Source organism: Pagrus major, chromosome 20 (assembly GCF_040436345.1).
Source record: "Pagrus major chromosome 20, Pma_NU_1.0".
Classification (NCBI taxonomy): domain Eukaryota; kingdom Metazoa; phylum Chordata; class Actinopteri; order Spariformes; family Sparidae; genus Pagrus; species Pagrus major.
Window position 1 is genome coordinate 530,520 of NC_133234.1, and position 18,343 is coordinate 548,862.

At 39.8% G+C, this 18,343-nt stretch overlaps 1 protein-coding gene across 4 annotated transcripts in view; it reads left to right on the forward strand.

Moving 5' to 3' along the window:
* Nucleotides 1-18,343, forward strand: part of LOC141016101 (RNA binding protein fox-1 homolog 3-like) — a 245,436-nt gene that overhangs the window by 217,378 nt on the left and 9,715 nt on the right. For all 4 annotated transcript variants that reach the window (XM_073490360.1, XM_073490361.1, XM_073490358.1 and 1 more), the window contains 3 exons: nucleotides 9,361-9,493; nucleotides 12,686-12,725; nucleotides 12,908-12,972. In XM_073490360.1, the coding sequence (XP_073346461.1) occupies nucleotides 9,361-9,493; nucleotides 12,686-12,725; nucleotides 12,908-12,972 (238 nt within the window). The remainder of the gene's footprint in view (nucleotides 1-9,360; nucleotides 9,494-12,685; nucleotides 12,726-12,907; nucleotides 12,973-18,343) is intronic.

The window sequence follows — 18,343 nt, forward strand, 5'->3', positions numbered from 1 at the left end:
GGTTAGCCGAAGAAAGCTTTTTACTGTCAAGGATTTCACATCCTGAATACAATTTAAAAGGGAGTTAACACTGCATGGACTGCAAAAGGTCTGAGCTGGGAGCTCATACGACACATACACACAGCACACACTTCTGAGTGCATGGCTGCGGGTACCTGTGCTTTGGCATGGAGGGGTGGATCTTGGAGAAATGGGAGCTAACTTGCACAATGCTGCTGCTGCTGACGGGGAGAGGGCTGAATTAGCAGTCATGTACATGTCATTATTTTGGACTGGCTCACAAGAAACTGACGTCTGAAAAAGACGGCTGAACTTGAGCTGGAGGCATTTTTTTCGTTTTTTTGTGAGTACTTGCACACAGAAAGCAAATATTATATAAAACAATATTATATAATATATAATTATTACATAATATAATAATAATAATAATTAACTATAATATTATTATATTACAGGGATGTCACATCACAACTCATGAGAATGGTGGACCTATTCATTGTTTGTTTGTTTTTATATACATTATATGACAAATGACACAAAATTATAGAAACAACATGACAAAGGTGACTTGGGATGAGTGCCCTTGATTGCTCCCTGCACAGAAAGCAACCATTTGTGGTCTGGACTGATCACAAAACCTGCAATACATCCGTTCAGCCAAAAGGTAGAACTCTCGACAAGTCAGGTGGGCTTTATTTTTTAAATGTTTTGATTTGTCCCTCTCCTACCGCCCAGGCTCCAAGAACATAAAGTCCGACGCACTTTCCTACCAGTTCCAGGCTGGAAGCTCATCTCCATCTACGGAGGCTATTCTCCCCTCTTCCTACACCATTGGAACAGTCACCTGGGAAATTGAGGACAAGGCCCATGCTAATAATCTGGCACCTAGTGCCTGTCCAGAAAACCGTTTGTCCAGTTTAACTTCTGCTCTCAGGTTCTCCAGTTCATCCAGCCTAGCCTGCCACCCAGAAGCTAGGCACACCTTGGCCATGCTGAGACAACGTTTTTGTCCCTAACCGGCCCTGGTCCCACATTTCAGTGGCTTTCATCACAGGACTTCCTCCCTCAGACGGTAATACAGTTATACTTACTGTAGTGGACCTGTTTTCAAAGTCAGCTCAGTTTATACCTTTGCCCAAATTACCCTCAGCCAAAGAGACTGCTGAAATACAGCTGAATCATGTGTTTCGGTTGCATGGTGTCAGTGACAGTGACATTGTGTCTGACCAGGGGCCCCAGTTCACCTCTCATTTCTGGTCTGAGTTTTGCAGCCTTCTTGGAGCCACCATCAGCCTGACCTCCGGAATTCATCCCCAGTCTAATGGGCAAACAGAGCATAAGAACCAGGAGATGAAGACTGCCCTGCGCTGCCACACCTCCAGCAATCCCTCATCCTGGTCTAAGCAACTCCGCTGGGTGGAATATGCACACAAGACCCTCCCCGGGTCTGCCACTGGCTTGTTGCCTTTTCAGTGCTCCAGAGGATACCAGCCACCGCTCTTTCCAGAGCAAGAACAAGTCCAGATCAGTCCAGGCCTGCATTCATCATTGTCGGCGCACCTGGAGGCAGGCTCGCTCCGCTCTTTTTCACTCTTCTGACCGCTACCAACAAGGTGCTAATCAACGTCAACTCTGCACTGCACCACACTGTACTCCTGGACATCAGGAGTATATCAAGTGTTTTGGTAGTCCCATCTCCAAGGTCATCAACCCGGTGGCTGTTCACCTCCGCCTTCCTCGGTCTTTGAGGATCAGTCCCACTTTACATGTCTCCTGGGTCAAACCAATCAGGAATAGCCTACTGAATCCCTGCCTGAATTATAGACCCCTGCCTGTTTTCTTGAGACTCAATTAACTAAACTTTCCTGCATCTGACTGTTTCTGTGTCATGCTTTTGTGTTCAGTTCTGCTATGCGCCTGACACCTCCTCCTGTGTGCTCTTCGCAGGCGTGGTGGTCCCAAACCAAACAGAGTATATCCAGTGGGTGAGAATGCGTCTGACACAACGCGTCCTGTTCTGTACACCTTGGGACATAGTCCATAGTCCTTCATATGAGAAAACAGCTTCGATTAACTCTTGTTACATATACTTTTGTTGAATAAATAAAGTAAAAAAGACTCTATTCAATAATGAAATACTGATTTATGAGAAAACTCATAGAAACGTTTTTGGCTCATTGTGTTATGAATGACAATATATGCTTTCTGAGTGAGAACTGGCAAGCTTATTTTGAGACATGTTTGAAGTGTTTTGGTAGTCCAAATGTGTTTTGGGGGTGAGATTAGTTGTTTGGCCAAGATGAATGTTGGTGATGCAGACTGTATGTAGAGATTTAAATGTGGCTTCAGTATTGACCAGTGCTGGCTAGCAACTAAAAAAAAACTGCCATGAAGTGCCATGTGTATTTACCCTGTGGAATTTGAGGGAGGTGGTCAGAGTGGATTGTGGGCCTATGGCGCAAGATTTTGATCATCAGTGCATAATTTCCTTTTATAAATCCCATGATTATGGTTATTTATGTTGAATCATGACCACAGCTAAGAGGTGGATGAAGACAATAAAATTTCCTGAAACACGACCAAAAAATATCAAGCAGAATTTAAGAATGAATGCCGTATTTATCACCGTGTTTCCATGTACAGTAGGTGTGTGTAAAATCAATGCGTTGAACACAACAGGTCACAGAGCGCGCTAGAGACAGTGTTGATGAAATTTGATTCAGGATTTGAGTTGGCTTATATTTTTTACAATAGAAAGGTGTTTATATATGTATGTATAGTTACACTTAACTCCAAGAACAAGAAGAAATGACCCTGCTTATGTGAACGTTTATGATAATGTGGCTCTGTAGTTAACATTTGATATTGACATTTCCCCATCAAGCATTTCTTTTAGAAATCCCAATTTATGCTTGGAAAGTGGTGTACGCACAATTGATGCCCCTTTTTGTGCATACAATACATATGCATACATTACACTACTAAAAACTAAGAAATCATATATAAGGGCCTGTCTCTCATAAAAGCCTTACTGAAACAACAACCTGTCTTCAGGTTAGGTTTAAAAAAAGTGATCTTGCACAACACAACCAGAAATCTACATATACACACACACACACACACACACACACACACACACACACACACACACAATATGATATGCTGAGGCTTGGTCTAAGGGGAAAACTATGATGAGAATGGAGACAATACAACCTCTAATGCTTTTTGATCAGTATGTATATCAGTCTCAGTCTATGTGGGGTGTGTGTATATCACAGAGAGAGAGAGAGAGTGTGTGTTTGTGTGTGTGTGTGTGTGTGTGTGTGTGTGTGTGTGTGTGTGTGTGTGTTTGGTTGACTGAGTAAAATAGGCTGCATGGGCATGAAGGACAATGAGGGAATGTAATACTGATTGATTGACTGTCTCCTAGACTGCTTATATTCAAAGCAGGAGAGAGAGAGAGAGAGAGAGAGAGAGAGAAAGAGAGAGAGAGAGTAACAAGGCAAGCAGATCCAACCCTTTAACATATGCTGAAAAATTTGCAAGCGCAACATTAGATAAACTCTGGGCTTTGTCATACTGGCGTGTCATCGCTGGTCCAGGGCTGGAAACTGAATCAATTTGGGGTGTTAAAAAGGCAAGAGAGATTTCAGATAAGGCTTTTAGAATCATTTCAACTCTGGATGACCGAGTGTGATCTTTATGCAGCTCATTCTGCCACTCCAGTTGATGTCATCATTGTCACATTTAAGTGTATGTGCTCACTGAAAATGAATGAAGTTCATTTAAATATTTTGCAACTCCACTATTGTAATGTAACATGCAGATTCATTTTAAAGCCCAATTAGTTAGACACATCGTGATAAAACCTGTGTTCTGTCATTGTCCTGAAATTGTGGTGTGATGCATTAAACTACACACCCAACTGTGTTACTTAAGCTAGTGTCACAACTAATTCTCAAACACCCACCTACATTAGCAAATAAGATGTGCATATATGAAGATATTTTAGTCTGCAGCCACAGAGTGCACTACGTTTGTAACAGTGGCTGTTGCTATTTGTTTTATGGGCTTGCTGGCTGTCAGACAGAGACCTGGCCATGATTCATGGGTTATTACAGCACAGCTGTAGCATGCACAAGCCATAGCTCATCATCAGATTGCATTCATATCCATCACACCACTAACAACATGTACGTACACATGTCCCCATACTAACTCATATGCATATGCACACAAACTGTACACCTGTCGGCACAGATGTATACTTACAAAGATTAATTAACATGTCTGATATTAAGAAAAGAGGGGAGGAGGGGGCATCTTGAGGGAAATTGTCCTTTAACTGAATATATCACCAATTGATTATGCGCTGGCTGTGGGGCATTTTAATGCTGTTGTCTGGTCAGAGTGAGCAGAGGCAAACACAGCAGAAGGTAGGGGATCTCCATCACTGTAGAGAGAGACAGAGAGAGAGAGAGAAGAGAGAGAGAGAGAGAAGAGAGAAAGATGGATAGAGGGGAGAGAGACAGAGCACTCCTGTTTCTAAGCAGTTACAGTGGTGCATGTTGTGTTTTTCTTTGCTGCTGCAGACAGTGGGTGTAGTCATCCCTATCCGAGGCCTGTCTGAGGTCTGAAGGAAGGTGATACAGTATATTTTGAGTTTAACAGAACTCCTTTCAAAGCATTCATCTGTTTGAGTTTACAGCCACAGGTCATCAATAGAAAAGGTTCAAATTTACTTACACAAATGTAAGTGTCTTGACTATGTGATAGCACTACTTTTGAAAGGGGGGCGTTGGTGAATTTACAACAAGACAAGTTGAAATTTGCATCTACTTGCAAGAATGTGGTCTGCAACATTTATAAAGCAAAAGTGCTTACACCAGTACAATGAGATGGTTTATCATTTCATAGCAAGATGTATCTTTACTTTACTTTGTCAGTTTTCTGTAGTGCAGCTTCATGCTGCCTTTAAAGGAACAGGGCATCAGAACATCATTTATAAAATTTCATCAATATTGCCTTACCCTGTCAACTCTTCCTTGATATTCCCCAAGGAGGGGACATTCTCTCATGTCCTTCTTGCCGTGAGGCAACAGTTCTAACCACTGCACCACCGTAGGGATTTAGCGTTGTTTTGTTTGATGTTACATACAGAAAAGCTGTAATTTTATTTGGCAACTTCTGCTGCTACACAATTCACTGTTTTTTTGTTTGTTTGTTTGTTGTACATTTTTATATAGTGTAATCATGAGTACATTGTTTACAAGTTTTATACTGTTATTATTGGTCATTTTTCCATTTTTTTAAACAGTGTAGTAAACACTACTATATTATTTAAAAAGTATTATGCCGATATTTATGGGAATTGTTTTTTAACAGTGTAAACACTAGTACAATAATTAAAAAAATATTATTTGTTATTTTATGGGAATATTTTCTTTTAAAAAATGTCTTATTTACATTGTAAAAAAAGAGAAAATTGTAAAGTGTTTAGCAGCAAAAATTGCCAAACAGAATAGTTCCCGCTCACAAAAATGACAATTACCAATATACTTTATGCCAGGATGTGAACATGCTCTGGTGTGACTGTCATCCAGGCTGTAATCCAGCCTTGAACTATGGTGTCTTTTTGGAGACTTTGTAAAATATATCTATAATTCAAATAAATTAAAACTGTGCCAGACATCATTCAGTGACTGAGAGGGAGAAAGTTTGAAGTGAATCTTTATAACAAAAGTTCAGTGCTGAATCTAGTACTTCTTATCTTAGTCTACACTTGCATTTTACATGTTTAGGGCATTTAGCAGATGCTTTTGTCCAAAGTGACTTACAGAAATTCATACATAAACTGATGGCGGTGGCTGCCACGCAGGGTGCCGACCAGCACATCAGGAGCAGTTTGAGGTTCAGTATCTTGCCCAAGGACACTTCAACATGCAGACCAGGGGAATCGAACCAGCAACCTTCCAATAACAAGACGCTGGCTCTACCCCTGATCCACAGCCACACACTTATTGAGATGTAAACATCAACATCATTTAGAGTCGTTTTCTGACTCTCAGGGGGTGTCTTAAAGACACAGCACTGGCTGAAAGATTCTTTTTAAATCGAAAATCCAAATTAGCACACAGTTGAGAATACTACACTATTGAATAACTGGAGCCAGATACGAAAAATCTGTGTAGATTCAAGACTACAACTCTGTGTATGCACAAAGAAAGAAATATGCATGCATTCTTTTGTCAGATTTATAAATGCTGATTCTGTTTTATAAATCTTAATTATTGTGGAAACAGCCACACATGCACAAGGCTTCATTTACACTCCCACAACTATCCATGAATGGATGTAGGAACACCCTTAAACATCTGATTGTATATCAAAGCTTGTTCCCGCTCCACCACTGTCAATGAGAAGAACTGCAAAGAAGAAAAAAAGTAAAACTGAGTAAACTTGTGTTTCAACAGCAAAGGTTCTCCAACAGCATCAGAATGCACAGCTTTTGCTATTTATAGTTCCCCCACATGTACCTGTAACACATCAATGCTCAGTTAATGTCAGAAGGATGATCAATGATTAATCTGTAGAGTTTATACTGAAACAGACTTTACAAAGTGCTTCACAATTCCAGATCAAATGAAAAGATCATTAATAAGAAGATGATGGCTCCAATGTAAAAAAAAAAAATACATAAATAATAATAATAATAATAATAATAATTAAATAGTTTATTTAAGTTTATAAATGTGTGTCTGAGTGACATTTTACCGAATGCTTCTGTATATATATATATATATATATATATATATATATATATATATATATATATATATATATATATATATATATATATACACATATATATAGATATATAGATATATACACACACACACATATACATATATACATATATATGTATATGGTGCCAGCTTTGTTTGAGTAAAGCTGGCACCAAAGCCTTTCCAGCTGGTTGGAATGTTTCATTTCAGTTATTGTCAACCCAAGCCTTTCATGTTTTGCCATTTATTACAAAGTTTACAAAATTTACAAAAATATGAGTGAGTGCAATAGTGAACACTAAACTGCCACTCCTTTTTTAGAGGAAGGAATTTGCCTAGTGGGAGTAGTGCTGGTTGTACAGTCTGCAGCAGGAAGTAAGGACCTGTGATTTGGCTTCTTCACACACTTAGCATGAACTAGCCTGTCACTGAACAAGCTCTCCGTTGCTGTCCAGATCCCACAAGATGCACCTTTAAAAAGAGGTTATGTATCTAACTTACTGGAAAGCCAAAGTAAAGAGCAACATTTTAAGCGCTAATTTAAACAAGCTGACAATTTTAGCAGGCCTCAGTTATTCAGAAAGCTATTCTTTCTTTGTTTTTTTGCCAAAAAAAAACTTTTATGAGGGCCTAAACATGCTCAAAAACTCATGAAACTTTACACAAAATTCACAAGTAGTGGAAATTTAAGTATGTCATGAGTTTTGGCCATGGACAGGGCAAAAAAGCTCACTAGCGCTCCCTAAAATGCAGCCCCTGGTACTATTCATCCCATTCAGCCATGGCATAGCAGTGGATGGAGTAATTTAGCTGTAGTTGTAGCAGCAGTAGTAGTAGCAGTGCCAGGGATGTGGAATATTTTAACATATCTAAACTCTGTAGTGTCCGTCAGAAGAGACTTAGACAATTTCCTACAGGAAAACCTTCCCAGCATAATCAGTCATCCAATCAACCATGTCTCTGCAAGTGTGAATTTTTTGACTACATTGGAATTTTTTCTTAAAGTGAGAAGATGAGGAGCCAAACCCCTGACTATGTGATTATGACCTATGTAGTTTACCAATTCTGCCACAGAGACATAAAAAAAATGACATGTACAAACAGTCATACAATCTGCAGTCTGCATGTGTGAATTTTTTAATTACTTTGGAGTCTTTTCTTAAAATGAGGGTATTGTAGTGTAATATAACCATATAACCATAAGTAAGTAGTTAGTGGTTAATGACAACTGGTAACAAGTACTGAGATGTTAAAGAATCTAATCAAAATGTGAATGAATCATAAATGAATGGTTAAAATATGTATTGCTCTGCACTAGTTGATTGAACATGCACCTATTGATTGAAATGATGATTAAACTACTGAATTGTGTTAACTTGGAGTGAAATATAACCACAAATGTAAGAGTGAAATCATGTAACCAAATGTACCACACTTTTATTATTGTTTTTAAAAGAGATGCAGTCAGTAGGGCAGTAGAACATATCATGGAGGAGAGAAAAAATGTCTCACAGCCGCAGCACAGGGGAGGCAAGGCCACGAAGTGGCAACACAGTAGATAAGACGTGCTGGGAAAGTCCAGGATAGCAGCTGCAAAGGGACATCAAAGCGTATGCCCGGTGTGGAGGTTGTGTCGACAAAGGTTGGCATGGGTGGGCACATGTTTTAGCCTCATGCAGGAAAATACAGAGTCAGCAAAATTTGATACATAAACAAAAGAAAGAGCCAGGATTGGATAAACCATGTTGCCCAACCCCCGTCTTAGTGAATATAAGGAGTATATTTAGTATTGAGAATTTGGGTCTTATCTGATGAACTTTTGTCTGTATGATCTCATGTTTTAATTGTCGACAATTAAACATTACTGCACTCAGCTTTGGAGGACTCCTGGAGATTATTTCCTTTTAATTGGTGACTTTTTGAAACTCTGAAAAACCTTTTTGAACAAAAGAATAAGAAGTCGAGACACAACAGTATGAGGACTCGAACCCCTGACTGTGAGCAATGTACTTAACCCCCAGCAAAATAAACTACGGGTGTAATTAATCATATAATCAACCATGTGCATGCATGTGTGAAGTTTGTAAGTATGTTGAGTTTTTTCTTAAGATGGGGAGATGGGGACTTGTACCCATAGCCATGGCCATGTGCCTTATCCTCTTTGCTGGTGTTTAAAGGTGCCAAAAATGTATGGAAGAGGAATAATAATAGTCAAGATTTGAATAACTAGCGTGTGAATGCATCCACATTCAGGCACTAATAATTCATAGTTTGGTCCACAAAGACTGCTGTTTCACTGACTGTGTGAAGAGTCAGTGTGACAGATTTGACCAATGCATGTCAGCAATCATAAAGGGGATTTGTTTGAAATAAGATGCTTACAATAAGATTTACCTGTTTCTGAGTGATTTAATTAGAAGAATTGAGAAAATTGAGAAAAAAAATGAAAATTAGAACTGCAGCATATTGTACTTCTTCACACCTCTCTCTTCTTCTCTTTTTCTCTGTCTCTCTCTCTCTCTGTGTGTGTGTGTGTGTGTGTGTGTGGGTGTGTGCCTGGATGTGTCACTCTCAGTCACAGGATTCCCATACCCCAGTACAGGAGCAGCTGTAGCCTATAGAGGGACCCATTTGAGAGGGAGGGGTCGTGCTGTCTACAACACGTTCCGCGCTGCACCTCCTCCTCCACCCATCCCTGCCTATGGGGCGTGAGTGCCAACTCAAACACAAACACAAAACGCATACATCCAACACAAATAAACACACACCAAATAAACACTGATGACAGGTCTCATAAGACATAAAAACCTATCTGCACAAATCTAATACAGGTACACCTACAAACACCCTCATGTACAAAATAAGTCTACTGTTTACTTACTCACTCCTACACAAGTGGAAAACGAATACATTAAGTCATTCATCAAATGGATTAAAATATTTTACAACTCACCAACAGCATTAGTCACCAATGGAATAACCTCACAACCTTTCAAACTAAACCACGGCAGGGATGTTCACCCCCCATTGTTATTCGCACTGTTTATTGAACCCCTAGTAGCAGCCCTTCGCCAAGACACACAAATCAGTGGATTTATGATTGCCAGCACATCCCATAAAGTCGAACATTCATTATTATGTTGATGAAGGTTCTCAGTCATCCAGGTCATGGTACTTCTAAGTGCTATATTGTAGACAACTGAACTTTTTCAGTTTCAGTTTCTTGAAGACGTTTCTCCTACATCTTCTTCTTCAGTTCTAACTAACAGGAGGGGAGTTGCAGGCTTTGTAAGGACACACTCACATAGGGTTTGAAACCTTCAACTCCCCTCCAGTTAGTTAGAACTGAACTGGATGAGGGGTGAAACGTCTTCAACAAACTGAAACAAATCCAATTGCCTAAGATATAGCACTTAGAAGATGTATTATTATATATACAAAAACCATCAACATCACAACCAGCAGTGTCAACTCATAGAAAGATTTGTCCGTCTCTGACTACTCCATTAACTGGATCTAATCCTCTCCATTAAATATACATAAGTGTAATACTGCAATCCTAAAACAACCTTTCAACATCCAAAATGGTAAAATCCGATATCTTGGCTTTGACATTTCCTCCAGTCTTCCAGAGTTGTTCCACCTCACCTTCACTCCCATCTTTAAATCCACTAAAGACAAATTAAACTGATGGAATAATTTACCACTATACCTCGCAGGTCGCATTGCAGCAATAAAGATGTCAATTTTACCCAGAATTAATTATCTTTTTTCAATGACCCCTGTCTAGCCAACACCCAACTGGTTCAGCACACTTGACTCACTAATTACAAAATTCAACTGGAGAAACAAACAACGTAGAATCAAACTTACATTACAGGAAAGCAAACAGCTTGGAGGTTTCAATGCCCCAAACATCTTCCACTATTACTTAGCCAAGCAATGACAATATGCCATGAGGTGGATTCACCCAAACATTCTTCAGGACCCTTGGTTAGAAATGGAACAGAATGTAATGAACTCTCCATTTATGACTTACTGTTTCTCTCAGAAAAATTAAAATATCATAACACAGTCATTATCAGAACTCTGGAAGCTTGGTGGAAAATCAATAAATTCACCCATCAAACTTAATCACAATGTAAATTAACCCCTATCTGGATTAACCCAGACTTTCTAATCAATAAGCGCACCTTCTGTTTTAACTTAGAATATCAAGTTTTAACTTGAAAACAACTTGAACTACCACCATTAGTAAAAAAAAAAAACAAAAAAAAAACAACACTGACGATATCAGGATCCATCAAATCCATCAAAATTATACAGATTAATCTCATCAACCAAAGACTCCACCATAGCCATACCTATCAAAGGCTGGGAAAAGATTTATTAATTAATATACAGTAGATACAGCACTGAGAAAAACCATCTCATCACCAATAACCCCAGACTCCAACTAATTCAATATAAAGTCATGCATAGAACACACAAATCCTAGGTCACAACATTCCACTTCCCCCTTCCTTTGCCTCTTAGGAGACCTCACACCAATAAGTACCCTATCAAAATACCTCAATGCCATACTTATCACCCTTACCATCGCCAAAACGACATTATTGCTCAACTGGAAATTCAGAAGCAAAATAGCATCGTCACAGTTGCTTGATCTGTTGGCAGAACACATCTCAATGGAACAAATCATTTAACAAAAACCACAGCTGAATAATTTGACACCTGGGTCCCCTTTTTGAAAACTTCAAATTTTCCAGTGAACTTAAACTTAAAACCTACTCCTACATTTTACTTTCTTCTTTGCTTTATGTTCTCTTTAAGGTAATCCATGTTTCACATCAGTATATCTTTAGATTAAACATAGACCATTGGGGTCTGTCTGTTATTTAGTTTGTTTGTCGCTGTACTGACTAATAGAACATAAAGGCTGGTGGGGGATGGGTGGGTGGCTAGCAGGTGGGTGTTAGTCCAAGTGTGGTCTTTGTTTAATTGTTTTCTTTTTATTACTGCACAACTGAATATTAAATAAATAAAAAAGAGAGAACAAGAGACCTAAAAGGTAAAGGGGAGCCATAGAGAAGAAAAAGAGAGAGTAAAGGCAGGAGAAGGATCATTGATAAATAGTGTGAGGTGGTATTTCAAAGAAATTGTCTTTGATTAAGCTGTCAACAGTTTAAAGTTTAAACTGAAAATGCTAAAACGACTTGTAGTCTTTTATTTTGATACTAAATACCAACCACCAGGGAGCAGTACAGACAAAACATCATGTGAAGTAGTATTGTAGTGAGTATTTAAAACATGGTGGTTTCTCTTGTTACAAGAAAAGGCTTACAGAAAGTTATTTGCATACCAAAGAGAACAGCTTTCCCCACTAAAGAGCCACCCACAGCTGTGTGCTCAGAAATGATTTAGGTAATGCCTCTCTTCCTCAGTACCTGAAATATCTGAAACTTTACTTCTGAATAAAACAAGGCAACATACCATGTCCAAGAGAAATTCTTCATTGTTTTGGCTGATTACCTTTTCTATCTTCAAAAAAGCACAACAACAAAAACTAAATGGCAGAACCAACATGTCTTGTGCAAAAGTTGCAATAATGTCACATTCAGCACTCTTGCCTCAGATGTCGTTTCATTACGACTGTACAGGCCTATAAGTGCGCTCACTTCAGCAGTACTGAAAATTTTCTTGTGCATGTGTAGGACACTTTCATGAACACAGACACAGTTGAAGTTCCACTGACATGATGTCAGACCAGACAGAACAGTCATATTGTACTTTAATTTCTTTAGAGAGTAAATTCTTGACCTAAGTGCAGTATCACCCTTTCATTTCATTTTACTTCAACACCAAAAACTTACTTAATGCTTGATATCCTCTGTCAACAGTGTGGTCTACCAGGATGGCTTTTATGGGGCAGAAATATATGTAAGTCATTGTTATTCACTATGATCAGTCAAGAAAATAATGTTGCACTGACTGTCTTGAGCATTTGATCCAATGCATTACCTAAATTCTGTTGTTTTATTTCCCCCTACATTTTGGTGACAATTTTTGCTTCTAGTTGACCTCGAGTTGAGGTGATATTTGTTTCCACTGTCTCTCCTCAGGGAGGGTATGCAGCTTACAGATATGCTCAGCCAGCTGGCACTGCCGCAGCAGCATACAGTGACAGGTATGTTGGCTTTCCTTTGCTTCCTGAAGGTCACTTAAAAGTCCTTACTGTAAATAATCATGATTTTATTTACAATCAATGATTCAAAACACTTAGTGTGTCTCTCTTACCTTTATTTTAAGGGAGCAATTTGTAAGCTTTTGCCAGAAATTTAGTTTAAAATAGTCAAAAAATTACAAAAAACTAACATTGTCAACAGAGCATTAAGAAACAACAGTGTTGACCTTATGTCAAAGACATCAATGTTATGTTGCAAAGATATCTATTTAACTTAGCGTGCTAACCAGCTAGTTCCGGCCCATCCTGTCTTCTAATACCACTTTGTACCGCCAAGAAGCAATAGTCTGATAGCCCCTGTACTTTCAGCCAGCATTAACACTGCTCAAAAAGATTAAGGGAACACTTAATCGTCACAGTATAACACCAAGTCAGTTAAACTACAGGGATATCAATCTGTCCATTTAGGAAGCATAAGTGATTGTGAATCAATGTCACCTGTTTTGGTGGAAATGAAAGGTGCAGGAGAGGCAAAAGCAAGACCCCCAAAAAGGGAATGGTTTTGCATGTGATTGCCACAGACAATTGCTCTCTCCTTATCCTTTCTGATTCTTCTCTAGTTTTGTGTTCAGCTAGTGTCCTTGTCACTACTGGTAGCATGAAGTGGTACCTACAGCCCAATCAGGTTGCTCAGGTAGTCCAGCTCCTACAGGATGGCGCACCAAACATTCAGTCGCAAGAAGGTTAGTTGTGTCTCCCAACACAGTCTCAAGTTCTCTTCACAGACGGGAGCAGTGGTGAATGTTATGCTGCCTGTAACATCATCCAGCATGACCGATTTGGTGGTGGGTCAGTGATGGAGGCATGTCCTTGGAGGGTCGCACAGACCTCCATGTCATAGCCAACGGTACCCTGACTGCTGTTAGGTACTGGGATGAAATCCTCTGAGCCAGTGTCAGACCTTACGCTGGTACAGTGGGCCCTGGGTTCCTCCTGGTGCAAGACAATTCTGTTATGTTGCAGCCTTATGCTAAAATCGTTTAAATGAATGTTTTCCCCTCATCAATCTACACCTAATACACCATAATGACAAAGTCGCAAATTTATTAAAAAGGAAAAACTGAAATATCACATTGACATAAGTATGCAGACCCTTTACTCAGTACTTAGATGCAGCACCTTTGGCAGCAATTACAATATCAAGTCTTCTAGGGTATGACGCTTGTCGTGTCACACCTGGATTTGGGGATTTTCTGCAGATCCTCCCAAACTCTGTCAGGTTGGTTGAGGACTATCGGTGGACAACCAAATTCAGGTTTCTCCAGGGGTGTTCAATTGGGTTCGAGTCAGGGCTCTGGCTGAGCCACTCAAGGACATTCACAGAGTTGTCCCTAAGCCACTCCTGTGTTGTCTTTGCTGTGTGAATCATGTGCTGTGGGAATCATGCGCTGATACTCCGCCTCGCTGTCTGTGTGAAAGTTACAGATGCAGAGAGGGGGACAGTTTCGCTCTGCCTATGATCTACCACCAGAGGTAGTATCAGAGCCGCAGCAGAGTTGAGCCGGCATCTGTGTGAATGGAAAAGCCGGCAACACGGCTCAAGTGTCAGTCTGATGGTGTTCACAGTCTGACAGCTAAACAGATCCTTCACTCATCAAATAAAAGAGAAATGACCCACACTTCAACCCACAAAGCAACATTACAGGACCAAACAACAATAACGTGGTAACTGGTAGTGTCTTTGGCAACTTTTATGAGGAAAAATATGCTGCATCCATACATGGAAAAGCCGCTGTCATCCTGTCTGTCCTACTGACTCTTTGTCACATTTCTGCCCAAAAAACAGTATCTGTCCCCGGCAGCAGAACCAGGTGGCTCCCGCAGTTGATTATGTGATGCGATTCAGAACAAAAAACAAAAAACTAACTCACCATGTCTTTGTCTGCTATCGTCACTATTGTGTTGTTGTAGTTACTGTCTCTGGCAACTCGTATTGAAAAGAATCATCACGACTGTGAGCCCTCCCGACCAAGACTTCAGTGAACTTTCCCCCAGAAAACAGCGTCCCTCCCCACGAGTGAGAACCAGACAGGGTCTGCTGTTTACTGACAGTGACTATGTATTTATGTAATTTAGAGCAAAAAACAGTTGGCTGGCACATGTTTAGATTAACAGGTAGAAACCGGGAAGTATGTCGAAAAAAAAAAACGGATATCAACATTATGATGTGTCATGTCTCTTTTGGTTGTGCAGTGTCTGCAAGCCGTTGCTGCTTGGTTCAGTGGTGGGGTAAAGGCGAGCCTTCGTTGCGGCAATAATGTGTAGTCTCTGTGTGAAAAGGGCCTGAAATTACCAATAATTTGACTGTAGCTGTAATGCGACTCATCAGTAATGGTTATAAGTTCATTGGTCCACTCAGCCAAGCCTTTCATACACTATCATTGGGTCTGTTGTATTCATTCAAACATATCTGCATAGTTTTTATTGTGAAAAAATATTATGACGACATATTTTTTCTCATACTTCATTTATTTATTATTTTTTGGCTACATGAGTCTGAATATTCTACCTGCAGGAATAGACTAAGATCAAATATGTATATAATTGATTCTTCTTTTTCCCATTCACTGGCAATAACAGTTAACTTCATTTTAGATGCCTTTTTGTACACAGCCCCATTTGAAATGGCAACCTCCACATGCTGGGCAGGTTTAGAAGCAATGCATCCTGGTACATGTAAGCAGGCTGTGTAAGCAGGAAAACTCGAATGACTGAACTTTCTCTGTCAAGACATCACACACTGAGGATTTTCTGCCTTAATTGACTACATTTACCATCAACACTGATTGGGATTTCCACATAAAACATGTCGAATTTCTCCTTTAAGGCACACAGTACAAGTGTTTTTTTCTCCACTGCCTGGCAAGAGCTAATATTGCTGTGATGTTGATGAGAGTCTCAGGTGTGACGCAGACCAGAGACAGGATGCTGAAGCAGAATAAATATGACTCCTCTCTTTACGTACAAACTGTTTTTCCCATTGGTTTATATTGGTAAGTAGATCAGTTATTTTTATCTGAAGGCAAAGAGTTTAGTTTTAACATGGAAGTTTGAAGTTTGTTAAGATGAGTGGGCAGTTATGCCTTTGTGTTTAGAGTTTTGGGGAAATAAGGCATAAATCAAGAAATGTGTCTCAGCAAGTGAGAAAAACTGAAATCAAATTATGTGAACAGTTTAACAGCTTTGTGATACGAGAAAACGTAATTTCCTTCCAAAGATGGCTGGCTAGGTAACTAATCTTGCTTATGATATTTTTTACATTGTGTACAAAAACATCAATCAAGGACTAAAGACAATTAACATCCTGCCATGTTGCTGTTAAACAGTATGTGTAAACAGAGCAAAAGACAGCAGAGGCGGGAGAGAGCAGTTTGTTCCACTCTGTCTTTCAATTGTCATTCCCTCTGGAGCTCCCTGTCATCCCCTCACCTCTGATCCCTGAATCTGTGGGGCCTTGTATCTTACCTTCCCTCCTCCTACCCCTGCCAAAGACTGCTGCTGTCCTCCCTGTGCAGTTGTCCATAGCTAGTCCTCCAGATCAACAGTGATACTGTATGTGTTTATAGAAAAACACATGTATACCTCTGTGTGTTTGTGTCAGTGAATGTTTGAGTGTTGCATGTCCCTGCTACAACTGCTGTCTAGGTGTGTGTGTGTGTGAAGGCGCTTGGGGAGCTTATCTTAGGGAGATTGAGCATGTCAGGCCCGATAAGAAACAACCACAGTGGGAGCCTGTAGGCCTCAGATAATCTAAGATTTATCAGAGGCAGGGAGCGAGCTGCATCCTTGGGAGAATTATGAACAGAGCAGAGGGGAAGAGCGGGGCAGATGAGGGGGCACGTCTCTCTCTACAAGACTTTTTTCATTCCCTGTCTTTTTCTCCTTTCACGCATTCCCTCTTTTTCACTCTCACTGTTATTCATTTTACCTCCATGGCCAATGCATTGTATATCCCTCTTCACCCCTACTGTGTCTCTCTCATTCTATCTTTTAAGCTCTCCTGATTTAAAGGGGAGAGAAGATGGGATAGAGGCTGGGGGTGAAGGACTTTTATTTATTGTAGGATAAGAGAGGTCCTATACGGAGTGGATGAGCTAGGACTGAGAAACTCCCCTCTTTTCTGTCCCTCCAGAGTGCCCACATGCAAGCACTGGACAACTGTCTACACTAAACCAGGTTAGAGGAAGCAATCAGGACTGACTATCAAATTCACCATCTTCCATCATTTCTTAAATAGCATTTGTAGTGAAACAACCCTTTAACACCCATGCCCTGGGGAAAGCACATTTTTAGGGTTTCAGCTGTATACTCACTACACAGGTTGTGTATTGTACCTGAATTTTTTTTTTTTTTTTTTTTTACAAAATTAGCATTAATTTTTCATTCATCATGAACACAATGACACAAAAGGCGACAGTCTTACCTATCAATACATATATTACATGTTCATATTTTATATTGGTTTTTGCAGCACTGAGTGCAATTGAAGTTCTACACTAGTGGCCACATGGTTAAAGACAAGAATGAAAAACATTCAGGCATATGAGATTGTGTAGCAGCTATTGTTTTATGTCATTGTCTGAAGACTTGACCCTGGGCTCTGGGAAGTTAATAACAATAATAATCTTTATTGTCCACGAATGTTAAAATTTGTCTTCGGCTTCACAGGTTGGTTAAAAAAAATTCCAGTAAATCACATACACACAAATTTTATAGACTAATTTTTATAGACTACATTACCTTAAACGTTGAATCCTTGGATGTTTTTGTTCAGTTTAACTTGACTACCTTTATTTCAAGCTGGGGTTGGTAAGTTGGAAAAACCGTAAAGCCCAGGCTAGATTTTGAAAGTATCCAGCCAGTAAACCCCACCCCCTAAACTCAGGCATCTCTCAAAAGCCGCACCCTCCAAACCACGAACGTGCACTGTCCGACAACTGCTGAATACCGCCGTCCGAGTCCGAGTCCGAGTCCTCACGAGTGGTGGGAAGAAGAGTACCAGTGCGTCGTTTTCATCACAACAAATAACTACAAGTCACTACCTCATGTCTCATTCACCTGTAAGTAAAAATATGATGATAATGATAATGATATGATAATACTTATCATATTGAATGTAAACAACAGACATAACCATTTCTAACACTGATAGCTTTCAAGCTAGCTTTGTTAGCATTCAGACATTTTGAAAGTGTATTTTGATGTTGTAACTCATTGCTGGTTAGCTAGCAGCAGCTGGCTATGGTAACATTAGAAATGGCAAAGCTATGGGGGGCCTGCTACATGTTTTTTTTGTTATCCTCTGATTCACAGA